General features: G+C 51.5%; 1 protein-coding gene across 4 annotated transcripts; it reads right to left on the bottom strand.

Annotated features, from left to right (window-relative positions):
- Positions 1 to 1,619: 1,619 nt before the first annotated feature.
- GPR156 (G protein-coupled receptor 156) lies at positions 1,620 to 25,141 on the bottom strand. 4 transcript variants are annotated; one of them, XM_071559999.1, is made up of 11 exons: positions 25,031 to 25,141; positions 16,466 to 16,564; positions 16,294 to 16,368; positions 13,682 to 13,818; positions 11,399 to 11,534; positions 10,414 to 10,524; positions 9,248 to 9,373; positions 8,709 to 8,804; positions 5,759 to 5,995; positions 3,495 to 3,653; positions 1,620 to 2,929 (listed from the first exon to the last, which is right to left on the bottom strand). In XM_071559999.1, the coding sequence occupies exons 3-11, from the start codon at positions 16,351 to 16,353 to the stop codon at positions 1,754 to 1,756; spliced, it is 2,238 nt and encodes a 745-aa protein (XP_071416100.1). In that variant the 5' UTR covers positions 16,354 to 16,368; positions 16,466 to 16,564; positions 25,031 to 25,141; the 3' UTR covers positions 1,620 to 1,753. The 4 variants fall into 4 exon arrangements, with proteins under 4 accessions (XP_071416100.1, XP_071416080.1, XP_071416090.1 ...); XM_071559979.1 differs by having other exon boundaries at positions 16,165 to 16,564; XM_071559989.1 differs by having other exon boundaries at positions 16,294 to 16,564.
- Positions 25,142 to 26,038: the final 897 nt, after the last annotated feature.

Raw genomic sequence — 26,038 nt, 5'->3', positions numbered from 1 at the left:
TCTGCATTCGCTTGTGGATTTTAAGTTAATTTTTATATCGGCTGCTTCTAGGTGGGTTCATGGTTGACCATTTCCTTTGACCGTGCTGCAGTATTTCCCAGCCCCAGAACAAAGTACTGTTCTAAATATGCCTGGGGGTGGGGAAAAGGGGTTTGTCCCATATTTAATAGGGTCCCTAGAGTGTCCCTGTCCCACTCGTTGTCCCAGCATGGGGATGCCGTGGGATGCACCGTGAGGGGCACTTGGTGTCTGCCAGCGCCCCCGGTGTGGCAGCAGCAGCACCTGCTGCGAGCGCTGCAGAACTGCAGGCGGCTGGGAGGCGATGGGGACAGAGCTCCCGAGTCCCACTGCTGGGAACCCCCGGGCTCCCGAGTTTGCTCTGCACAGATGATGAAAAAAAAAAAGAAAAAGAAAAAAAAAGAAAATAGTTTCTATTAGCAAAAAGTGACAAAAAAAAGGATTACTTTCTGTCTGAGGCGTTTCCGTTTTAGATGCGAAGAGGTTTGGTGGGAATGTTGTTCTTCGTAAGACTGTTGGGTTTGGTGACGCAAGCTTGGAAAACCACAGAGACAACAGGGGGGAAAAAAGTTAAACCAGTGAACGGACAAGGAAGTGAGGGATTTCACCATCATACTGCGTAATGGAGAGGGCATTGCTAACATGCTTTGTTCAAAACTGGGATTGGGATTCCTCTGACACCTGCCCTTTTACCAAAGGCTTTTTCCAGAGGGTTTTTATTGCACTGGATGTCAGGTCTCAGCATCCTGAACTCCTGTGGAGGCAATGATATTCTCAAATGCTGTTACAAATACCCCCAAAAAGGCATGCACACTGGATTTACTGTTCTTGGTATTTGTAAGATAAAAATTAAACAGAGCATATTAATTTACACAAACCTTATTCCAGACTACATCATCCATATAAAGACATACAGAAGGGTACAAGCCCCAGAAAACAAGGTGAAAAGAGGAAAACCTTTTCCTATCCTCCTTTACAATTGTTAGCTTGCCTTTCCCTTCAGCTCTGACCTGAGTCTCACCTACAGCCATGCATCTGAACTACACAAAATGCAGACACCTCCAGGGACATCACCTTTGGGCTTCATTTTCTCACTCAGATGCTGTAAAAAACCCCACCAAAATCCAAAAGGTTCCTGTGCAAAACCCATGCCAAGGTCCTTGCTTTGCCCAGGAGCAACACGCCCCACACACCCCAGGTGAGTGGCAGCCTGCAACTGCTTTGAGCATCTGTCTCCCCTCCCTGGCTGGGTGTGATGCCCGTGGGAGGCTCTGCATTGGCAGCCTTGGGGGAAGGAGTTCTCTGTACCTCTGTACGTGAAGCCACATGTGTTTGTGCTGCTCCCTGCGCCTGCCAATCACCCAGTTCTCACAGGGAAGGCCCTCTGAGGTGACGAAGGTTGGGCTCTCACAAGCCACTCAGCCCCAGTGTTTCCACTGCTGTCAGGAGGACAGACAGAAGTGCTGGGTATCTGTGGGGTACGGGCTGCTGCCCAGAGTAGCCAGGACAAAAGCACTGCCACCTCCCTGAGTGCTGCCAACCCACTCTCAGCCAAACCTGGTCTGCAGTCACAGCTGACCAGGCTGGAGCTGACACTGCAATCCAGAACAGGGCAAGGTTTATTCCCGATCCCCAGATTCCAGAAAAAGACACATCCCTCAGAAGGACATGCAGCAGAAAACGTAGTGTTTCAGGGGTGAGAGGGCACTTCCTTTTGGGGCAGGGGTGCTCCTAGTCACACAAAGGTAGGTTTCAGATCATCTTTGAAATTCACCACAGGCTGGGGCCCACTGTGATGCTCTGTCTGGTGGTCTGCGCAGTCACTGGGCTCTGTGTCTGTGCTGCTGCTGGCCAGGGAGCCACGCGGGCTCTGGAAGCAGACCTCACAGCAGGGGCGGTGGCAGCCGTGAAACATCTCCTCAGAGCTGCTGCTGCTTGAGTCAGAGTCTGGGTAATAGTACAGTGAGCGCAGGGAAGGCTCAGCAGGTCCCCTTTGGGTGCCCTGCCACCGCCACTTCTCCTGTGGGATGCACGATGAAGCACCCTGGGACTCTGGCCATCCTAGACACCCCTCTGGCTGGAGGCAGACCTCCCTAGGGATCCCTGGAGAGAATGGTGCTGGGGGGTGAAGGAGCCCTTTGCCAGCCATCTCCCCTTCCCTTTCCAGGGAAATGTGTGCTGACTCCCCACAGCTCCAGCTGCCCACCTCCTTCACCCTGTGACTGGCATGAGGGGACACATGTCCAGGGAAGTGGGTGGAGGCAGGGGTCAATGGGATCCTTCGACGGCGCCTCGCCAGGTAGGGGCTGAGGGGTGTGTGGATGCCTGGGTAGCCCTCCTGGCCCCGCCATGATTCTCCCTGCTCGCCTAGGGTGCCCCGGCTGCCAGATCGGGGTCCTGCAGGTAAGGCCGGGCTGTAGTTTTTGCCCTCCAGGCTTAGTTCTTGCAAGATTTCCCACAGCTTCTCACAGTTTACATAGCTGACTTTGGGGGACGACTCCCAGGCTACACCAGCTGAGTTGTCCTGGCCTGGTGGCTGCTCCAGAGGCTGTCCCTGCACTGCAGGTGTCCCACACTGCTGGACGTCTTTCAGGCCATGTTCCATGCTGTCCCCCGTGTTAAAAAGCAGCACCTGAGAGCAAACAGACTCCTGGGTTGCATGTTCCTGGAGGGCCTGAGCATCGCTGCAAAGAGGTGGTGTCCCCAGCCAGCAGGGAGGCTGCCACCCATCACTCTCTGGATCTGGAGGGCAGCGGTCCCCTGGTGCATCCCGTTGCTGCCCAGAGCTCCAGGTGCTGGGAGCCTCTGGCAGCGCACGGGGGGCGCAGCCGCTCTCCGCAGACATCAGCCTAATCAGCTTCTCCTTGGCGCTGCTCACCTGCTCCTGCAGGCTCTCAATCACGGCGTTTTTCTGTGTCAGACAAATAAGCCTGTCAAGTGCGGGGCAGCCAGAGGGGATGAAAACCCTGCCAGTTTGGAAGCAGGCATTGCTAGAAAACAAATCGACCCTCTCTGCATGGCAAGAGCCACATTGGCAGCGTCTGTGACCTCATCCTCCCCTGAAGCCCCCTGGATGTGGGTGTGGGAAGAGGGTCACTGGGGCAGGCAGCTCTCCAGGCTTCCACCTATGCAATGAAGGTGAGGGAACTGGGGGCTGGGGACTGTTCTGACACAGAGCATCTGCCCTCAAAATTAACCATGTTTGACCGGACTGTGGGAACCAGGCTCTCCTGCACTTCTCTCTACATATCTTTTTTTTAAAACCCTCCAGATTATGCGTGAATTTTGGTGCTCTGGGGTGTAGACTGAGGTGAGAAAACAAAGCAGCTCTTCCTCTCAGGAGGGAAGAGGCTGGTGATGGATCATCAGTGCAGACAGGAGTGTAAAGAAGGGCTTCCCACCCTGCAAAGCCTTCAGCCCCCAAAAGGGAAGGTGAGAAGCTGGTGTGGTTGAGGGGGCCCAGCAAAGCCCCATACCTCGGTGAGCAGCTGCTTCATGGAGTTTTTCTCCCCTATCAGCTGGTAGAGCTGCTCCTCGCTGTACACCGAGCGGCAGCTCCTGCTTGGACTGGTGAAATATTTTGCCATGTGGCTCACAGTTTGGCTTTCTTCTTCAAAGGCTTTCCACTGCTTGAGCTAGGGAGTAGAAGAGGATGTTATCTGCAGAGTCCTGGCCAACACAGAGGGAGGCAGGCACAGCTCAAGCGCGAAGGAGACAAAGGGACTGAGAGGGGGAGACAAAGGCAGGGTGTGACGGGAGAGCAGAGACCAGTGGCAAGAGATGGCTGGGTGAGGGGCTGCAGTGTCACTTGGAGCCTCCCACCCATCTGAGCCCTACTCTGTTCCTGGCTCCAGTTTATAATGCAGTGAAGGTCAGTGCCTGCCTGCACTGAAACCTCTAAACACACTGTAAAAGCCCCCTCCCTCTTCTCCCTCCTCCCTGACTCTGTGACAGACAAAGACAGTGTCACGCATGCCCCCTTGTCCCTGAATCACTGGTGACAAGCTGAAAACCAGTAATGCTTAGTGTCTGTTTTCTCATCTAGTGTCTGCATGGAAGCCTTGTGCAGCCCAGCTCCAGCTGCTTATTGATCTCAGATGAGCAATAGAAAAGCAAGCCCATTAGGAAAAACAAGGTAATGAATTAAAAGATCCAAGTTAAATAAAATGTTCAAGGGCCCCAGGCTCCCACAGCAAAATGGTACAGGCAGAGTGCAAGTACAGTCCATCAGTTCCTCTGCCTCCAGTACAAGAGATCTGGCACCTGGCAGAGCATCACCAGCAGGCTGGGTGCTTGTCAGGGGGGGATTGGATCCTTGCTCATGAAGGCTGCTTATCTAAGGGATGGGGATTCTGCACTTAAACTGCCTCAACTGAGGTATGAGGGGACCTCTGGAAATCCTCTAGTCCAACCACCCTGCTCAGTCAAGGTCAGATGGAGCAACCTGCCCAAGACCATGTCCAACTGGGCCTTGAGCATCTCCAAATATGGAGACTCCACTGCCTCTCTAGGCAATCTGCTCCAGTGCTTTACAACTTTCACACAAAAAAAACAAACCTTTTTCTTATGTTTAAATAGGATTTCCTGTGTTTCACTTTGTGTCCATTGTCCCCTGTCCCACCAGTGGACACCACTGAGGAGAGCCTGGCTCCCCCTTCCCAACTCCACCCCCATCGGTATTCATATAAATTACCAAGATCCCCCGAGCCCTTCCTTGCACAGATGTGCTCTTTCTTAAGCTTCACCTCTTCCTCCCTTTCTCACCTCATGTCCTTGAGCCCAAACATCCCTCCAGACATTCAACTGAGTAAACAACTGTTTCCTCTCCCTGCAACAATGGGAGTATTATTCCCAATAACATGATGGCCAGGCACACCAGGCTGTTCCTGGAGGACATGGGAAGTAGAAGAGCTTCACCTCACCACAAAAGGCTTCCTCACTTGTGGCAAAGCCCAGCTTCCTTCTCTGAGAGTGCAGAGGACAGCCTCCCCTGGGGACCACCAGCAACAAAAAAGTCCCTGAGCCTGTGGGGCCATCTGGATGGCCCAAGCTCAGCTCCAGCCCTGTCATGGGTAGAAACTCTCCATGGGAGTGGGTGTGTGAGGTATGAGGACAGGACAACTGCATGAAGAACAGATCCCACCACCCACATGGAGGAGGATGCCAGCGACTGCCTTGCCTCCACCTCTGCTCTCTGTATGGCTGCCACCTGTGGCACATTCCTGCAGGAAGGTTTCTGAGCAGCAGCTCTCCAACAAACCTGCACTTCCTGGAGACCTTCCAGGACCTAAAGGGGGCAAGGGAGAATGCCTTTAAACTGAAAGAGGGTAGGGTTTAATTAGATAAAGGGGAGAAATTCTACACACTATGAGTGTGTGAGACACAGGAACAGGGTGCCCAAGGAAGTTGTGGATGTCCCATCCATGGAAGTGTTTAAAGCCAGGCTAGATGGGGCTCTTGAGCAATGTACTCTAGGGCCAGGTTTCGTGCCCATAGCAGGGGTGTTGGAACTAGATGATCTTTAAGGTCCCTTCCAGCACAAACCATTCTGTGATACTCCAGGAACTTGCTTGGGGAAGCAGGGCCACTGGGAGGGGCTTGGGAGATGAGCTGTGCAGCTGAACCCAAACATTTGGGGAGAAAAAGCAGGAAAGTAAGTGCTTTGGTCCACAAGGCTGTTGTTAACCTCTGAAAATGTGCCCATTTCCAGCCAAGTGACAGGACAGAGGTGACAGCGTACCTGTGGGACAAAGATGAAGCAGTTGATCGTGGTTGTACACACAAAGATTCCTCCAGAGGTAAAACCAAACAGCAAGTTGTGCCAAGTACGGAAGAAACGGTGAACTAAGCAGATAGTGCCAGCAGCCAGGAAAACGAGGTTGACACCAACGATGAGTGTCAAGGACTGGTTGACTGGTGAGGAGCTGACATTGTCGGTCAGGCCGGCCAAGTAGGTCCCGTAGAGCAGGAGAATACTCTGGAAACAGAAAAAAGAGGTTTCCAGAGTGTGGAAAATTACAGCCTGATGGTGTCAACCCCCAGCTCATACCAACCCTGGTGAGCTCAGATACACTCAGCGCAATCCTAATTAATGCTCTTTGATCTATAATGCAGACCTTGAGTGTGCAGTGGTGACGATGCAGCAAACGCCTGGCACGCTGCTGCAGGCCAGAAGTGGGGCTGGGGGGACAGGACAGCAGGGAAGGTGCTGGTGGGCACTGGGAGTCCCAGTTAGGAGCTGAGGGTCAGGTCAGTAGGTGATGCCACAGAGCAAGGGATGGCCAGGGAAAATAAGACATAAAAACTGCCCCTCAGGCAGCCTAAAGCAGGAGAAGCAAAGGCAGAGAGGACAGAGAGGTCCCTGCAGGGATGCAATGACATACCTCTGAAGGAGCAGGAAGGATATTCAGAAGGACATTCAGAAGTAATGAAGAAATGGAGGTTTAGACTGGAGGGAAGAGGATGTACTTGGTGCCGCTTTAAATAGCAATCCAGGAAACTACCAGGTGCAATTCTTCTCCCTTCCCTTTGCTGCTTCCTGACTCCAGCAGAAGGGAAAGGCGCTAGAGAAGTGCTCTGTATACAGAGGCTCTCCCTCCCCCAAGCAGATCAGTTGTTTCAGAACAGGCTGCCTCACCATACAGCCCCTGAAGTGTCCCCTCAATGTATCTTTCCAGTGTGCTCAGGATTAAACTATCCAGCAGGATGAACCCTTCCTTCCCCTGCTAGGGAACACGAGCAGGAAACACCAAGTATTTTTTGCCTGCCTTCATAGTGCAGGGCATGGTCTGCCTTCAGGATCATTTGGAAATACCATCTAACAAAATCCCAACTCCTGCAAGCAGCCAGAATACAGAGAACATGACTTAAATTATTTTTGTGCTACCTAGTAAGTGTAGCTGTGTCAGCCTTAGTTTACTAAGAGTCATTGTTATTTGGACATCAAGAAGTGCTTTGTGACCTGAGGTGCAGATGCTTTTTAGACCCTTCTAGACCTCTCCATGCTGTCGCTGCTTGATGAATGTGATGGCCACTGCCAGGGCTAAGGTCTGGAGGGACACAGAGGCAAGAGAGGTTCGTGTCCACAGTACTTGGTGAGACTTGCAACCAAAGCACCGTGAATGCTGAAGACGGGGTTGTAATTGTGACACCTGCCTTGCTGGGAATTAGGCTGACGCCTGACCCTGCTTTGTAGAACCCGCACTGGATCATAACCATGTCCACCATGGGGCAGGTCCAAATGGCCCAAAGGCAAGGAAGCTTCTAATCCCTGAGCAAGGAAAAAACCAGCACCAAAGTCCCATTTAATTTATACAGTCTATCTGGGACACAGACAACAGCCCTGCCACCTAGCAAACTAGGACTTTCAGCAAGCACAGGACTAAGTGGTTTGTTTGTTTGTTTTAATCTTGAGCAGAGAATTCTGCTCCTAATTCAGTCATGTCCTTAGCAAATCATTTCTGTTCATTGCTCTGTTCCAGTAAAACCAGGATAATACACTGAGTGGCTTCCCAAAGGGCTGAGCACATTAATGCTGTGGATGCTAAGGAGTGCTACGTACACACAGACATAAAGCCTACTCTCACATTAGTGTAAATCCAGAGTAACTCCAGAGAAAGTACTAAGGAAAATAACTCCATGACCCCCAGTAAGTAGGAAGGAACAGGGTCAGATACAACACAACACTAAAAAATATTACCTAGGGGGGATGTTTTATTTCAGAAAGCATCTTGTAGGAGCTGTAGGCTAAGACATTACCTGTCTACACAAACTGCAGATAAAATCAGAGGTGGAGACACAGCACTGAAAACCCAGGGAATGCCTACATTCAATATAGAAGGACTTTTAAGGACAGGCTAGACTAATGTCTTTGAGATGAGGTGTAGAAGGGAGAAGGACTTGGCTGTGTTATGCAGTCCCTTCCTGCTCTTTTTCCTACAATTTTGGGTAGATGGTCAGTGGGTATTATATTACAGTGAATCACAATGGAACTGCCTGTATTGCATGGAGAGATGAAGCCATTCCTAAAGAAAGGCTGTGATCTCACAGCTTCATCAACATCAGCCCTCTGAAATGTGTGCAGCTTCTGCCATACCAGAGACACATGAGACCACAGATAATTACAGTAGTAATTATACCTACATAGTTACATCAGTATAACTAACACTTCTGCAATAAGAATGGCCATGTGCAGAGCTCCACCAGTGAAAGTGCACCTCAGTGGTATAATTAACCTGATAAGCATCCTGTAAAGGTGGGGACCAAGGACTTGTCATCAGCACCTCCTTGGTTTGGAGTCAGAGCAGTCGGGGACTGAGCCACATGGTGCATTACTGTGGTAGACAGTCTTCTGAGGCTTTATGAAAAGAGTGTGCTTTAGAGAACAGCAAGACATGAGTTTTAAGAAGTGAGATAGATGAGGCACAGGGGGTTGCAGAGAGAGAAACAGAGAGACTGTATGTGCACGGTGTACAAAAAAGAGAAGGTGAGGCAGGGGAAAAGTGGCTTACAGGGCTTTTACCCTTTCTAAGATGGGAAGGACTAGACATAGGAGGGCTTTTGAGGTGGAGTAGCTGGAATCTGCAATAGGCATGTAGCTTGTGAGGGTGGCAAAACCATGAACGCTCCTAAACAGTTTATGTTGTAAGACAGGAAGTTACAATACAAGAATCAATCAAGAGGTTACGTACCTTAAAACCTAAAATGAGAACAAGCCAAAGATCAGAATAGAGTGATGCACAGGACTGCACTCGGCTCACTGAGCAGGTCATGCCTTTCTCTGTCGCCTAGAAGGCAAGGGAAAGGCAGAAGTGAAGGCTGTGGCCAGGGCACAGACCAATAGGCAGATGCATCTAAGCTGGTCTCCTCTGTAAATTTCTAAAAGGAAAGGCTAAAGCTGGTGCTACCAGGGGCAGATGGTTAAAGATTTTAGCATTCTGCTGCCAATGTGGCTGGTTAAACATTTCTCTAAAGCATCTGCAGGTGCCATGGACCTCTCCCTGTGCCACCCATGTGATCTGACTAGACCTGGAAATTTTGCAGTGGACCCTCATCTCTGTAACAGACCAAAAAAACCCCAATCCAGAGTGCCCAGAAGGTTTTTTGACTTGTTTTCCTTTCTATTGTTTTTCAAACAGCACCTCCAAATGCCTGGCCATCCACTAATTTTGTCCACAGAATTCAGAGAGGACATGGCAAAACCCTCCACGGCCACTCCTCATCCCTTTACCCGCAATGAGATGCTGAGGCTTCGGAAGCACTGGACAGGATCGGCAAAAACCCACGTCAAGAGCAACACAGCGTCTGCCAACACCAACACGGCCACCATTGCCAGCAACTGGAGGTCTTTGATAATCTGCAAACACACAAGAGGTAAAAGTTACTGTAGGGAGTAAATGAACACCAATGACCTCCATTCCCTTGAGTCCCTTTCTGGTTATGTCTTTCAAGAGACATGCCCATCCTACTACTTCCCCCAGAGGGGAATCCAGTGGATCACCTACATTTGAGTTGGCCACAGGATCTCTGTCTCCAGCTCCCAAAGTCTTGGAGACCTAATCAGGCTTGGGACCAAGCATAAACCCTCCCTGATGGTGTGGATAGCAGTAAATGCTATGACAGAAAACTGTTCTTCCAAAACAAGACTGTCATCCCTTTGCCCATATCACCAGCAGAGAAAAAAAAGGGGGGGGGGGGGGAATCCTGGTAGCATTATAATTTTGCAAGTTTAACACAGATCCCAGTGCCTCAGGAATGGGAGTCCTTGCAGGTACCCAGTTCCCCTGCAAACCCTCCCATCTCACCTTTCATCTGAGACCTACTTTTTCAGCACTGGAAAGTGGCCACTGAAAGCTCTAAGTGCACTGTTACATGCACAAATTTCCCATTTCCCCTTCAGCTGCTGAATCCCCTTCCTTGAGTGCTGCAGAGCAGTGCCCAGCGCACCCTCTCTCCCTTCAAGAAGGAGATCAGATGCATCTGGGGATGACCCTACGGCAGATGCTTTTGAGGATACCTGGTTTATTTTCATCCCACAAAAACCATCAGCCCAGACCAGGACACAAATACGAGCATATAGCATAATGAAGGCATGTGGCTGATGTAAAATGAGAATAAGATCTTGCTCAGTGATGGGGCTGGGACTCCACTGGTGAACAGGCAGCCTGGCAGGGCACCTGCTTACCTGTAGAGTGGAAAAGCTCTTGTCTCATTGCTCAGGAATAAGTGAGAGGCCCCTGCACAGCTAGGTGTGAAACTAGACCTGTGATCGTGGCATCCATCCGTGTTATGTGCCGGTTTTATCTGCTATTCCACAGTAGTTTGGAACATGCTGGTGCTTGCCCTCCTTGGGAAGCTTTCCCCCCTCCCCTCCCGCCACGGGTGCTGTGTACTCACCACCCGCTTGTCCGGCACCCTTTGGGTGAACACCTTGTAGAGCCGCCAGCTTTTCCCCAGGACGGGGCCAAACACCAGGGATGTCCCCACACACAGCAGGCAGAGCCGCACCTGCCAGGGGGTCAGAGCGAGGGGGCTGAAAGGGCACCCGTGGGGCTTGCAGGGACACCCCACACCCTCCCACCCAGGGATGCAATAAGGATGGGGACGTGTTTATGGTCTTCTGGAGGGTCATATCGGACACTAGAAAGCTGACCATAGGATGAAATAAATTAAAGGCACATATTCCTCTGAAGACATGCCTGCTGCCTGGCTTTTCCTCCCAATCCCAAGAGAACTCTTGCCAGAGAACCAGGCAGGGAGAGCCAGGCAGCTTGTGAGCAGCAGGGGCACGGTAGGTCCCAGCACCAATAAATCACTTGCTGGCACCTCTGTTAATTATCCTCAGCCCAGGAGCTGAGCAGGATGCAGGGCATGCACTCTACCACGTCCCACTCTCCCACATGGAGGCATGCCCAGTCCTTGGTCTGGCAGGGTGGCTGCCTCAGATCAGTACATGGGGGTTCATCACACAGGTGAGTGTTTTGGTGAAGATCTGCTCTGCAGCCAAAAAACTCACCTGCAGCCTCACAGCACCTGTGCTACTTTGGGCGGTGGTGGCTGTGTGGAGGATCTCACCTCCCTTCAAGCTCCCTTCTGCCTGCTGCACTTTTACAAACCCAGCAGCCTGCCTGCCTGCAGGACTTGTGCCCTGGACCTGCCTCGAGTCCCTTCCTCAGTGCAGATGTGGTTTGCACAAACAGTGAAGGCCGTTCAGACAGAAATAAAAAAATGTTGCCTTTTGCATATGTGAAAACCACAGCCCTGCCAAGTGTAACCAGAAGCAAGGTGGTGACAGGCTGTGGCTAAGGGAGAGCACATACAAACAAACACGTACATGCAACATGCATATGTGAAGGTACCATCCCAGCAAACCCCAGCTCACCTGAATAAGCTTTTCGACCGAGTCTCCAGATGGCAGGCTCTGTTCGTGAATCCCAAAGAGGTAAGCACTCGTGTATGTCAAGCCACTGCCCAGCAGGGTCACAATATTGAGATTGGGGCTGGACATCTTCACAATCCTCCGGGAAACAAAGCAGGGAAGGCAGTGACAGTTACTGAGTGTCATGGGCTGGCAGCGCAGGGCCGAAGTCCCCTTACAGGGATGAGGTCCCCTTACAGGGATGATGATGGCCATAAGGGATGCTGACACACTGTCCAGCCCCCCACCTCTCATGTTCACAGCTGCTCAGAAAGCTCAGTCATTGCTCCATGAGGCATAATCCATCCTCTCCACTCTCTTGCTGGAGTGCTTCACTATCCTTAAAGTTTTCACTTTGCCCAACCCCAACACTTCTGCTGTTGAGGGGCAGAAGTGAAAAACCACACCAACACTCCTCGAGGTGACTGTCCCCAGCAGTGCTTTGGGTGCAACAGCAACGAATGCCTCCAGAAACAGGCTCCTCTGAGGAGACAGGTCCACACTCAGCACAGTTTCAACTTCAGAAAGCCACCACCAATGTTCAGTTTACAGCCTCCCCTCTGTAATTTCACCCCATCACTCATAATCCTGTGACTGTATTTAGGGAGGGGAGAATCAACCCACCAACCTCTCATGACCTGTCACCCTTCCCCAGCAGGCCCATCGAACAAAAGCTGTAGCTCCTGCCATCCCCCTGCATAGCTCAGCCCCTTCGATCTGCTGCCAAGTCATTGCATTTCTCTACCCTTGAGCTCCTTCCTGGCTTGCTGCCTTGCAGTCACAGAGCCTGGAATTTAACCTGGCTCTTTTCCTCACAGCCTTCCTTGCCATGCCTCAGCCCCTGGGGAAAGATATTCATCAGCTCGCCCTCTCAGCTGCATGCTGAAAAAGGCCTTCTTTGACCTCCCAGGTTCAGTGGGCAGACCAGTATTTATTTACTGCAGAGCAAATAAATAACACACATTCATTACACCATGCTCCCAGAGTATCTTCAGGGGCCTAAATAATTTGGTAATCAATTAAGATGGCTACTGAATTCAACACCACTCAGTAAATTAAGTGCTTCAGATTGGGATGCAGATCATGCAGCTGCTGCACCACACCAGGCACAGGGCTCACAACAACAAACCCTTATGGGCAGGACACTCCTGACTGCACAGTGGTTGTCAGAAGCATTAAGTTCCTTAATGCAATCAGAGAATCAATTCAGGCTGGGGGAAGAAGGAGTTGAGAGACCAAGGGACCAGTGAAGCTGAGGAGAAGATGGCAAGGAGGTAGGCAAGACATCAGAATTGCAGAGGAAGTCTCAGTGCTGGCTGAGACAGCATGAGCTACAAGGAATTGTTGAGTCTTATGCTTGGATTTATGTTGCCTTCAGAGGAGAAGGAAGTTTTACATTCTCTGTGAAGACTGAACAGCACCAAGGAAAAGTCTGTAGTTTACCATCAGTTTCTCTCACCAATGAAGATCACATTCCCCAGCAAAATGGGCAACCACCAAGATCAAAAAAGGGTCATCAGTATCTTCAAACTATGAATGGCCCAACAGCAGGAAGGACATGGGTGTGCTTTGGGGAGCATGGCGGCTTTGCTATATTCTGCCCAGAGGGATGCTCTCGAGAGTATAACCAGAAAAGGAGACCTGTTCTCTTTCTGTTCACTCCTGTTGAGGTTTTAGTGAATGGTACCTTTGGGATGAGACCAAGCACTATTGTCTGTGCCATGCCAGAGGGCATCTATAGAACCATAGAATCATTGCAGTTGGAAAAGACTTCAAGATCATCAAGCCCAACCTTTGACCAAACACCACCATGGCAACTAAACCATAGCATTAAGTGCCACATCCAGTCGTTTCTTGAACACTGCCAGGAATGGTAACTCCACCACTTCCCTGGGCAGAAAGTTCCAATGCTTGACAACCTTTCAGCAAAAAAATTCTTTCTGATGTCCAACATGAACACGCCCTGATCCAGTTTGAGGCCATTTTGTCTTGTCCTGTCTGCAGCTCCCTGCCTTGGGGAGGAAGGCAGCAGTGCAAACAGGACTGTCTCCACCACTGATCAATACTGGGTGTGATGAAGAAACCTGCAACAACCCTGGCATTGGCCTTGCTTGCCCCACGCTGCTCCTTCAGGCTGACATCTTCCCAACCCTTAGCTGGTCATCAGCTCAGAGCCTGGTCCTGAGGAGCCTGACTCTGCTGCTCCGGCTCAAGGGAACTCTCACAGCAAAAGAGGGAAGCCCTTACCTGTTTTTCCTGAAGCGAATTGTGAAGATGAGAAAGAAGAGTGCTAGCAGGACTCCTCCAGTCAGGAATGCCCACACAACCCCCAAGAGACCAGCAGAGAAGGATGGAAAGCTCTTCCCACTGCGGTCAAAAGATGTCTGTGGGAGGCAAAAGGGGTGAGGATGAAGAAAACATTGATGGGATTTCCAGTGAAGGAGAACCCTACTCCAGCATGATCACTCCCATGGGGGCTCCTCCTCAGCCAGAAACCGCATCTCCTCCTAAGCAGACACCATGGCAGCAGACCAAGACACACAGGCAGGGCTAGTGAGATGTGTGTAGACAGGACACGTGCTCTGCTACTTGCTGAGGGCACAGGAGGAGAGGGCAGTCCAGGAGCCCTCTTTTTATGGCCAAACACCATAATGAAGCCATAGAAGTGACTCATAAACCTCAGGCAGCCCTGGGTGTGGGAGAAAGGAACATGGGCAATGTTCCCCACTGTCCTTCTCTGGCAAGAAACCTCTGGAGAAAGGCCTCTTGGCACTACGCTCATAGCACTCTTCTTTGGAAAGTCAGGTGGGGCATCCTTGGCTCCCACCCTTACCCCCCATGCAGCAGGTAACTCACTAGCCAGCTGCATGACTGGGAGCAGCAGCAGAGCTGCCACTCAGTGCAGAAACACAGAAAAGGGACTGTGACAGCGTTTTTCAGAGGCAGTGACACATTGAGCTGGGCTCCACCCGTCTCCAGCCAGCTAGAAACTAACTTGGTCCTGGGCAGACATCAGCTGAGACCTGGCTTTTGAGGGACACTCCCAAAGCAGGTATGATGGAGGCACCTCTCTCCTTGCACACAAGCAACATTATAGATTTAAATCTCCATTTAAAAATATTCTCTGCTATCTCCCTATTAACATAAGATAAAATGAAAAAATGATCTACATGGAACAAGAAACTTATTTCCACTATGGATCTAAGAGGCTCCAGCATTTTTAACAGGGTGTACATATATGGGTTTGTTCACACATACTGCGTGTGCCCGACTGACCTTTTTTTTTCCATTAAAAAAGCATCAGTTTCACTAAGGTAAAAGTGGAAGGGAGGAGAACGGGGTTTGAGCTGGGATCACACACCTCCTCACTAACTTCTCTGGTGCTAGGTCCTTTCTCAGGTATTCCAGTTGACCAGCATGCAATTTCTATGGCAGAAGACTACTTTTCCTGACAGTTGCCACTGCCACAAACTCCCAGTTCTTTCCTCAGGACCTGAGCTGTTTCTGCTTCCAGCCTTGCTAGAAATAAATCTTCAGGGAGAAGTAAGGCAGTTGTTTAGAGCCAATGCCTCATCTCCCTCTTCCCCAGCCAGGTTTCATCTCTTCTGAGCAAGCAAGAACAAGGCACGTCTTGGAGAATTAAAGCCAACACATAATTGTTAAAATTGTGTCACTGACACATGAGCATGGCTGGTCCATGGGTTCCTGGTGGCTCACATGCTGGGGCCTTGCTGGTTGCAGGGCAACTTTGTAAGGCAAACCCCTGGCTGGGAGAGACATCCAGGTGAGAGCCAGTGCTGCTGTTGCTGTGTTATGGTGGGATACAGCTGCATGCCCATCTCAGCCTCGCTTTGCAGCAGTGTGGAGGGGTCCCTGAGGGGATACTCATATCCCTCTTGCAAACTGCCTCCCACCTCCTCTTTGCTCTCTCTATCCCCTGGGGAGTCTTTTGGCTCTCTGTGAAATGAAGACCACACCAGATGGTGGAGATAGTCAGCCACCTAGGGATCAGGAACACCCCTATGATCTCCACCTTTCCTTTCCCAACACACACCCTCCCACCTGGCTGCTGTGTCCGTGGATGTTGATTCTGCTTGAAGTTGATGGAGCACTTTGTTTGCTGCTGAGAGGAGTAAATCCCGGTCCTAGCAGGGGGAATATTAATTGTAAGGCAGCTGCCAGAGCCAGAGGAGCCAAGCAGCTTAGTCTTCTAATTAAAGGCTCATGGTCGTGCAGGACGTGATGGAGAGCTGAGTGGGCCAAGCATCATTGGTCCATCCAGCAGCCTCACACAGAGCCAACCACAACTGAATGCATCCCAGTGTCATTTCTACTGGCTTACTGGTGGTGGTGGGGGGTGTACCATTTATTATAGATGATGACTTTTAATTACATCATGCTCTATTCATATTTGAAAAGCACTTTGAAGTTGCAGGGGACAGGAAAGGTCAAGGGCAGATGCAGACACTTCAGGCCAATCCTAAGCAACTGTCACACCGGTTGACACACGGTGGGGTTGCTTGACATGACTTGGTTGTCGTGGATGCTTCCTCACCTGGATAACTGCTGGGTGTCACCCAGACTGGGCTTGTCTTGGAGGCCAACCAGTGCTGCTTTCAGCTGGACTGGGATTCCTTGGCAGTTGCACACCCCTTTCCATCCCTCCACCCCAATCCACTTCTGCAGAGCAAACCTCATGCCCCAGAGCACTCCCCTGCCTCCGTACATACCACTGTTACAGTGCAGAGCTCCTGCAGTGCCCGCTGCTGCTGGCTGCCAAAGCTGGAGCTCCCATCGCAGAGCTCAGAGCAGTTGAATCCCGGCTCCATAGCACATCCTCAGCCGTCATCCAGACGTACCTTCGTCCCCGCTAGAAGGACGAGCCTTGGCTTTCTCCAACGAGAAGAAACTTTCAGCATACACCGTATCTCCTCCTGCCAGCAGGGTACAGTGAAGAGGTCTGGCAGCCCGGGGCTGAGCTCACCCAAACTGATGAGGTGCACATCCAGGGCCAGGACAGGGAGCACCCACCTCCTGGTGTTCCTTGCGGTGACTCTGCAGTGAGGTGAGTCAGCACAGAACCTGGGTTCCCACGGGGCACAGTGACATCCCGAGCACTGCCATGCCACCCTGCAAAACAACACACAGAATCATAGAATCATAGAATGGATTGGGTTGGAAAAGACCTCTGAGATCATCAAGTCCAACCCTTGGTCCAACTCCAGTCCCTTTACCTGATCATGGCACTCAGTGCCACGGCCAATCTCAGTTTAAAAACCTCCAGGGATGGTGAATCCACCACCTCTCTGGGCAGGCCATTCCAATGCCTGATTACTCTCTCTGCAAAGAAGTTTTTTCTGATCTCCTACTTAAATTTTCCCTGGCAGAGCTTGAGCCCATGCCCCCTTGTCCTATTGCTGAGTGCCTGGGAGAAGAGATTAGCCCCCACCTGGCTAGAACTTCCCTTCAGGTAGTTCTAGACAGTGAGGAGGTCACCTCTGAGCCTCCTCTTCTCCAGACTAAACAACCCCAGCTCCCTCAGCCTCTCCCCACAGGACTTGTGCTCCAGTCCCTTCACCAGCCTTGTTGCTCTTCTCTGGACCCGCTCCAGCCCCTCAATATCTTTCCTGAACTGAGGGGCCCAGAGTACAGGGGAAGGATCACTGCCCTGGACCTGCTGGCCAGACTATTTTTGATACATGTTGAGGTCACAGTGGCCTCCAGCCCCTAGTCCCCAGTTGTGGAGCTCTGCCCAGTGCTCTGCCAGTCCAAACCAGAGCGTGGCACCGCAAACTCACTGCAGTTCCTCTGCAAATGCATTTTCCCACAGTGCTTTCCTCTGCCAATGCATTTTCCCACACCACTGCAATTTCAAGTGTGCATTTTTGTAGGTACCCTCCTTGTGCTGGCAGCCACTGCCAGTTTCCTGGTATGTCCCCTTCTTCCAGCAAGAAACCAGAGAGTGCAGACAACAACAAACAGCAACAAGTGTCATCATCACTTAAGGGGATCTACACCCAGGCCTGGGTGAGCAGCAGGCACTTGAACCAAAGCATTTTGGCTGACTCGGCCTGAGTGGCAGCCTGGCTAGCTGAATAGCTGGCTGTTTATTAAGGAGATTTAGAAGCCTTGACACCTCTGTGCTCCGGCTGCCAGGTATTTTCCACCCCTGCTACTGCTCGTTTTGTACCACCTTTGCCTCTGTTCCTCCTTTCATTTCTCTTTTTGGTGTGGATTTTAATAGGCCTCATTACCATTTTAGACATGAGGTCATACTTATCCTCAAGGATCCTTACTCAATTACCATTGTCACTGGTTTTAATTAGCTTCCAGTGCACGACCATAAGCAAGTCTCCCGTCGTTAGCAGCAGCGGAGGAAGCGGAATAGCTCATTCCCTATTTGCTCCTAACAGGTGAGAAGAAAAAAGTTATCCTTATCATGCTCCTCGGGGTTGCTCACTGGCCAGTCATCCCCTGTGCCTGGCCAGGGCTTCATCCTTCCCTTTTGCTACTCCTGACTCTTTGATTTCCCCTCCTCGTAAGTCTTTTCTTTGGAAAAATTCCTGTCATTATGCAAGCAAAGAAAGAGTAAATTAAAAAGAAGCACAGTCACCAGTACCTGGTCTGAAACTTGGTGTTTGTCATGGGGAATAATCAGGATTCGAACACCAGAAAAGCCACAGGTGTTGTTCTCACCTCAAGTGTAGACTGATTTTTCAACTTTAGAGAAGTCAATTACAAGTCCCAGCCCGAACACATCAAGGTCAGTGGGCTACTTGTCCAAAACTAGCAGAGCCACCTCTGAAGCAACAATCTCAACTTTCCCACTGGCAGAAGCCCTGATGTACCACAAGTCCGGACACTCCTGCCTGTGCCAGAGCTGCCCCAGTGTGAGATCAGCTCATTGTGCCCTACAAACACAGTATCACACATTAGCCAGACTTAGACTTTACAGATATGGTAGAGGTGTTTTCCCAGAATGCTGATGCAAGTCAGCTCCATCAAGCCTTCCTCTCTAGCTTGTTGCAAACCATGGTGGTGTTTCCCCTACAGCAGAATCACCCTCTAGGAGTTTTCCTGCCCTCCATGGCTCAGGCGGAGTGATCGGTCAAGGGGTGGGGCTGCAGGATATATCCAGGTGCTGTAGAGAATGCCAGGATTGCAACAATGGTAAAGGGCAGTGGAGAGCAGACAGGCTCCAGCTGAACAGCTCAGAGAGAATAGGGAATAATGTGGAGGGGCTGTGTGCTGTGCCTGGAGATGGGAGCAGGAGAGGGGGGACCGAACTTTGATGCTGAAGGTGAGCACTGCCCAGTCTCCAAAGGGCTCGGCTCCTCCCCATGCCCCACCGTGGGTTTAAACACCTCTAATTCCTTGTAACCTACTGCCATGTCAGAGAGGGAACCCACCTGCCAGGTGGGCAACTACCACAGATGGCACGAGGCCAGCAGGCACAGCCCTCCCGTGGCTCACAAATGGAGATGTTTCCACAAGGAGCATCAATTCAGACTTCATCCACCCAGGAGGTCACCCCTCGGGGAGGGCAGAAGCCCCTTGGGGTGTCCCCAAACCTCACCCCAGCATTCTGCAAACAGCTCCCACACAATGTTGATAACAAGCCTCGGCTAATTAGCGCTCATTAGTATGCAACAAAGCAAGCACTACTGTGGATGTTGCTGAAAGGCAACAGGCATTTCCAGCCCAGCCCTTGCCTCTGTGAGAGCTAACAGGAATGCTGCTCCATGGCCTGGAGAGGATCCAAGAGGGACCGGTGCAGTGGCGGGTCACTGACCTTCAGGGTGAGGTTGGGGAGTGGTTGTGGGGACAGACAACAACACAGGTAAAAACCCACATCCTTAAAATGTGAGGGTGTCTTGAAGGCAGAGACTTGTGGGGTTTGGGTTTTGGGGGATTTTTTTAAGGCCAAAGTGCCACCTGATTCTGATGCATCATTTCCAGAACAGAATCACAGAATGGTTTGGGTTGGAAGGGATCTGACAGCTCTGCCCTCAGAGTCTGTGGCATTACACCTGCTGGCTGTCTGGGTCATAGTGGCTAGTACTCAGTCATGGCTGAGCATCAGCATGCATGTGGACATGACCCAACAAGCCTCCAGTTGATAGGAAACAAGTGACTGCACCACATGAAAAATATTAGCACCATCATTTTGTAGCATATAAAGGAACCCTTGACTGTTACAAAAAAAGTATTTGGATCAAAGCAATTTGCAATCATCTCCATGGTTGATCTCCAGGGCTGGAAGACCTGTTTCTTTAGATCCATCAAGACCCATGATTACTTATCATAGAATTATTTAGGTTGGAAAAAACCTCTAAGATCATTAAGTCCAACAATTAACCCAGCACTGTCAAGCCCACCACTAAACCATGTCCTTAAGCACCACATCCACATGTTTTTTGAACATTTGCAGGGAAGGATATAGAATCAGAATCATTAAGATTGGAAATTACCTCCAGATCACTGATTCTAGTATCTACCAATGCTGAGCAACTGCAGACTAACACATTAAGAGCTCTCAAAAAAGATGCAGTTGATGTAGTCTAAACACACATTGACTCTCTCAAAGTTTCTTCCTCCCTTCAAAACCTTTGTTTTGAAAAAACAAAGGAAAAAAACCTTAAAGAAACTGAAAAATTAGTGCAGCACATATAGACCCAGAGCAGGCAGAATGACCTTTTCACCTCAACTGGTTCACCTTTTGATCTAGTGTTGATAGAAAGACTTCTTCCCAAAGAACAAGGCAACATCACTGCTCGGAGAATCAAAAATTGGAAAACCAAAGATGTCAAATTGCAATAGAACAATTGCATTCAGAAACATGCCAGTTTTCATGAGCCCTTCAATCCTGTCCAGTCATATCAGGTGGGGAGCAGAAGATCTTGGCTTACCCATGATGGGTTTGTGCTGCTGGTGGGAGAGGGGGGTCTGCTGGTGGTGACACAGCAGCAAGTCATCAGGATAACTGTTCCAGCAAGATAAGCACCACAGGATGGGGTTTTGCAATTCAGAAAACACTGGCACTTCTGAGACAGGCTCCTGTTCTTCCCTTCTGCACTTCTTGTCCAACAAGATCCCTTCTTGTTTGACCTGAGAAACCTGCAATATTGCCAACCCCAAGGCAATCAAAAAGTCCCAGGCTAGACTTACTGCAACCCCCCTCAATGAAGCTAGTTAAAAATCGGGACTTAAAATGCACAGCGTATCTGAAGATTATTTTTAATTTGTATTTAAAATTTCAGCATTTACATTTTCATACTTTGCCCTGCAAACACAAAAGGAAAAATAAAGAAAACCAAGAAACCTTCTTATCATTTGAAAATGTGGGTTACAAAGCCTCAATCCCCAGGAATACTGGGGAGCTGAAAAGTTGTCTCCCTTCTTCTCAGGGTCCACCCTGTACTCTTGCTCCACCCTGGTTCTGTCCCTGGGATTTCCAGAGTCACCTTCATGCCTCTCAGATATCTTTATACCTAGCAGATGGACAGCAAGCTCAGTGCACAGGCACATGATGGGGCACATCACAGGGCCCAAATGGGGTCATCTTCCCACCCAGCCAGGTCCCTGCCTACGCTCTCACTCCTTGACCCACACCCAGGGTATGGGTGATAACCAGCAGGAGCTGCACACAAAGGAGGGAGATGCAGGACAAGGTGTTTCTGTCTCCAGATGCATAGGAAGCTCCCTGTATGATTGTGAAACATGAAAGCTTGTATTGACTGAAGCTAGCTGTGATTTTGAAGCCTCCTACCATTTTGGACAGCACATCCCAAGATCCTGAAGGCAAACATTTCTGAACACCAATCTTACCAATCACCCCAGTGCTGTGTGTCTGTCCCCTGTAGGTCTCTCAGCCTGGGAGGATTGCTCAAGGCTGGCACATTTAGCTCTGCCTCTAGTCTCGTTAACTTTTTTGATGCAAGTTAAATACCCACATGACTCTTTTCAGTTCTGTGGTTTATGTTTTGAATTTAAAGAAACCTCCATGCAAAAAAAAAAACCCAAACAAACCAACATATTGCTTTTTGAACCACCATGCAGTTCTGCGAGGAACTGACTCACACTTCTCCCACTGAGGAGCTGATAAGGCTATTAACTCTCTAACCATAATTGCTAAACAATGACAGGTATATGAGAAACAGACAGAATACATTGGAGATGCTCAAAGGAAGGAAAATTCGTAGAAAATACCAAGACATGGGGAGCATGCTGCAGATGAGACCAATATCACCAGGGATGAAGGGGAGGTAAGCCAAATCCCTGGAGCTGCTGATGAGCAACTCTGTGCCACCCAAGGTCATCCTTGTGTTCAGCTGTAGCAGCTGCTGAGCAGCACATGGATGAAATGAGCATAAACCTTCAGGCTTCTGCCTCCCCAATGTGTCTGGGAGCCCAGGGGTTTGGACCCCACTGCCCATCGTGATGAACTCATCCCTGCTTGGCCAGGTGGCCTGGCAGAGCTCACCACACAGCCCAGTGACTGCAGGGAAGAAGCCAGAAAGCTCCTCCCGAACGAATTTACACCGCTGGTACCCCCCCCCGGTGGAAGCTCACCTTTCTGCAGTCAATGGGAGAAGCAGCGGGATCTCTGCTGCAAGACAGCAGCCTCACCACTTGGGGCTAAGGATGGGCACAGCTACCTCCCTCAGAAACAGGGCAGAGGATGTGCCCCAAGCACTGCTCTGAGAAGATGCAATGCTGCTCCCATGCCTTTCCCATGACCAAGTCTCTGTCCCATGGCTGGAGCTTGGGGTGCTTAACACCCCAGCAGCTGTGCTGCATGAACAGTGAGGACAAACAGAGATTTTTCACACCCCTGGACAAAATCTAGGGTTTTCATCACTCCATACAACTTCATCAATCATCTCATTTATTAGTGGGAGACCACACCTGTAGGTGCTGTTCTGTCTCCATGGGAGAACCTACCTGTTCATTCCCAAGCCCTAGGCCAGGAGGGTCCCTGTCCCAAGCATGTGGCAGATGACCTGAAAGTGGGGTGGCAGAGGCTGCCTCTCCAGAAACACAACCATTTTCATGCTGAACCACACCCTCATCACAAAGAGGCAGAAATGGCCAGGTCTGGCTGCAGGACCAAACAGGGTGGCCTCCATGCCCTGTGCCCACAGAAACACAGTTCCTGCCTGCCACACTGCCCAGTACAGCCAAAGAGAAGAAATGTTGCAGGGTGCAAAAAACCCCAAGCACCTGCTTTGCAATGTGCCATCCCTGCAGCCCTGGTAGTTGCTGCAGGGCAAGCAGTAAGCCCTCATCTGTGGGGCTGGTCAGTCCTGAATCCCTGCCAGGGGATCACACCCTCATCACACTTGCCCACCAGAACACTGATTCAAGGCACTGTGACAAGTCTCAGAGCCCGGGATCCCTGCCCATTCCCCTTGCCTTTGCTGCTTTACTGGTCCTGCCCTGCTTCCATCCATCCATTCATTCATCCTTACACATCACTTCCTTCATAAACTGCCTTTCCCCAGGATATTCCCATCAAATGCTGCTACTTTCTGCTTTGTGCATGTGCCCCAATACACTGCTCTGAGACATGGCTCAGTCCCAAGCACTGCTGCTGGTGGCTCCAACACCCTTTGCTCCCATCAGCTCCCTCTGCCTTTGGGTGTTTGCACCAGCCTGACAAACAGCAACATGATAAACAGCTTTACGGGAAGATGCAGCCTGCAAATTTTTTCCCCCTTAACTGTACCATCTTCAGAGAACCACTAAAAGTAAGAGGTAAAGAACCCTGATGATTTAGTATTTTGATTTACAAGAGAGATCTACCTTGTGGTTGAGGTGTGTATGACTTAATTAAAAAGCAGAGGCTCACCACCACTGAAGTTGTTCACTGCTGACCTATCAAACCAGAGGAGGAAGAGGCCTCAGAAGGAATATTTCCATAAAGTTATGTTTCAGATTAAGCATATGCCTTCCAGAGTGCTCCCTTTCCAAAGCTGGCAGAAAGCTACAGCTGGTCCTTCATGCAATCAGACACCGTCCCTTCACAGCCTTTGCAGCACCAGCACACCTGTGTTTTCACAGACAGGGTTTGCAAAGCTGGACAGCCCCAAGCATGGGGACAGCTGCTGGCCCTAACAAAATCAGCATGTTTTTTCTCTATTTATTTTTTTTCTTTTAAATCTGGCAGGATTTTGAAAATCAAGTGACATATTTAATCCTTAAAGGGGCAGCAAAACAGAGCACTCCAGCTCTTTTGCCTTGTCCCCGCTGACCGAGCAGCAGGGAATATTTTCCCCTAGGAGACAGATTTGACTTAAGGCCCTGAAAGCCATAGATGCCCACGGCTCATCTGGCTCACCTCCCAGGTACTGCAGGCTGCCAAACTGCACCCAGTGGTCCCCTGCTCAGGCTTCTTGTCTCTTTGCTGGGCAAAACAAGCTCCCCATCATGGGGCAGGGCCACATCAAGGTTTCCATGAGGTTTGCCAGCCAGGGCTTCCTGCAGACTTGTTAAAGGGTGGAGAGGTGCAGCTCCAGAACTGGGGGCACAACCAAACCCCAAGTGTGGAAAGTGCTACTCGTAAACTGTGTCAGCTCAGGGGTCTGCAATAAGAGAGGTGTATGCAGTGCCCCGGGCACCAGGTGGGTGAGGCAATGTGGCAGCTATATCAGGGATGCATCAGAAATGCCAGCTGCAACCCAACACTGGCAGCTCCCGGTTACCAGGGATCCGGTTCCCTTGGCTTCCTTCCTGCCCCTCTCAGGCTGCAGAGCGCCTGTGGGGAAGCAGAAAATCCAGGTCTGTGTGGGGGCTCCATGAGCCGCCCCCCACCGAGAGGTGACCAAGCCCCAGGGAGCTGTGTGATGCCCGACCCTGCAGCTCAGGACGAACAAACATGCTGGGTCTTGCAGTGTTTCCCGGAAGTCTATCACCCCTAGAAAACAGGGAATCCAGTACGGAAGGGGCACATGGGTCCCTCTCTCTCCCTCCCCACCTAGCAGGTTGTCGCACTGTAGAGTTAGTTGCAACCAGTCTAAACTCCGCAAGGCACACAGCTCGCCCAGGTAGCAGCAGTAGAACAAACTAACCCAGCGTTGTAGCTTCGCATCTTTGCATCCTGCAAGGCAGCCCCTTCCCCATCGCGACGTGCCGACGGGCTCCCGCTCCCACAGCCCCTCCCGCGGCGTGTTTGGAGACTTCGGGACGGTATTTTCTGGAGAGCTACAAAACACCATTCCAAGCCCGCCCCGTTTCAAACTCCGGGGTGCACTCCGGGCACAGCCAAGCGAGCGAAAGGCGAGCGAGGAGCGCTCCATCCCCCAACTACGCCCCCAGACCACAGCCCCGCTGCTCGGAGGGTTGCCGGCCCATCCCCGCGGGCTCGCTGGGCTGAGGGGTTCGCCAGGCTGTACCCACGGCACCCGCATCCTGGGGGGAAGGGGTACGCCGAGCAAAAACACACCAAAGCGAAGAGTGCCAGGACAGGAAAGCAACTCGGGAGTTAAACGGGGCGCCCTCTTCTCAGCCATCCCGCTCGCAGCCCCAGCCATCGCTGCCGGTCCCCCTTTCCCCAAGCCCCTCTCCCCAGCCCCGGACCCCGGACCCCCGACCCACCTGCGGGGACGGCACTCGGGCACGGCGTGCACACCTGCGGGGCAGCAGCAGCCCCGCCGCAGCGCCGGGGCACGCGGAGCTCGGCGGCCGCCCCGCAGCGCCCGGCCCGGCCCGACGGGGCGGGGGCAGGAGGGGCCGGGCTGGCCGCGCTCCTCCCGCCGGGGCGGCGGCGCCGGCCCCGCGCCCGTCTGACCCGGGACACAGCTTTCGGCAGTGGGGAGAACCCAGCGGTAGGCGACTCGTGCAGATCACAGCAGCATCAAACCCTGCCCCAAACCCCCCCCCCTCCCCCCCACCCGGGCCGGAGCCGGGGAGAGCGGGACCCCCCGGCACAGCCCACCCGCCCGGCCCCGGCTGACCTGGCCCCGCCGCCTCAGCCCCGCGGTCCCACGGCCCACTGCCCGTCCCTGCCCCGCTGCCGCCGCCGGGATGCGCCCGGCTGGGAACGGGCCGCCTCGTTCGGGAGCTCCTGTCAGCTGAGGCAGCAGAAAACCCCACGTCTGTGGCAAAACCGGCCCGAGAAGTGAGTAAACGCGAGGGCGGCCAACCTCGTGCTCCCATGACCTGCTTGTGCCGCCCCATGGCCAGTGGTAGCCAGCGTGACTACTGCGATAGGTATGTCTGTGTGAGCAGCACTCAGTGTCATGTGGACAGACCCACCGCCTCGCTCAGCATCCCCGTGCTGACCGTTTCCCTCTCCTGCCTCCCACGGCCTTGATGCAAGCATCACCTTGGTGCTCTCGCCTAACAAGACATCCACTCAGTTTTACTGGATTTTCTTCCCCAACTCTGAAAGGCAAAATCTTTGTTCCAGCACCCAAGTTTCTCTCCCAGCCTGCAGCAAAGTGCCAGCTGCTACTAGAAAGGGCTGTTTGCAGACAGGTGCAAGGCTGTGCAGGTCTGCTCTCTTCATACATTTCTGCTAACCTCATTATGTGACCCTGCTAGGCCTTGGCATTAACAGTGCTAATTTTTCACTCCTGCCCATTCCCAGAGAGGCAGAGCCAC

The sequence above is a fragment of the Pithys albifrons genome, chromosome 1 (genome assembly GCF_047495875.1).
Source record: "Pithys albifrons albifrons isolate INPA30051 chromosome 1, PitAlb_v1, whole genome shotgun sequence".
Classification (NCBI taxonomy): Eukaryota; Metazoa; Chordata; class Aves; order Passeriformes; family Thamnophilidae; genus Pithys; species Pithys albifrons.
This window is presented reverse-complemented; position numbering and strand designations above follow the sequence as displayed.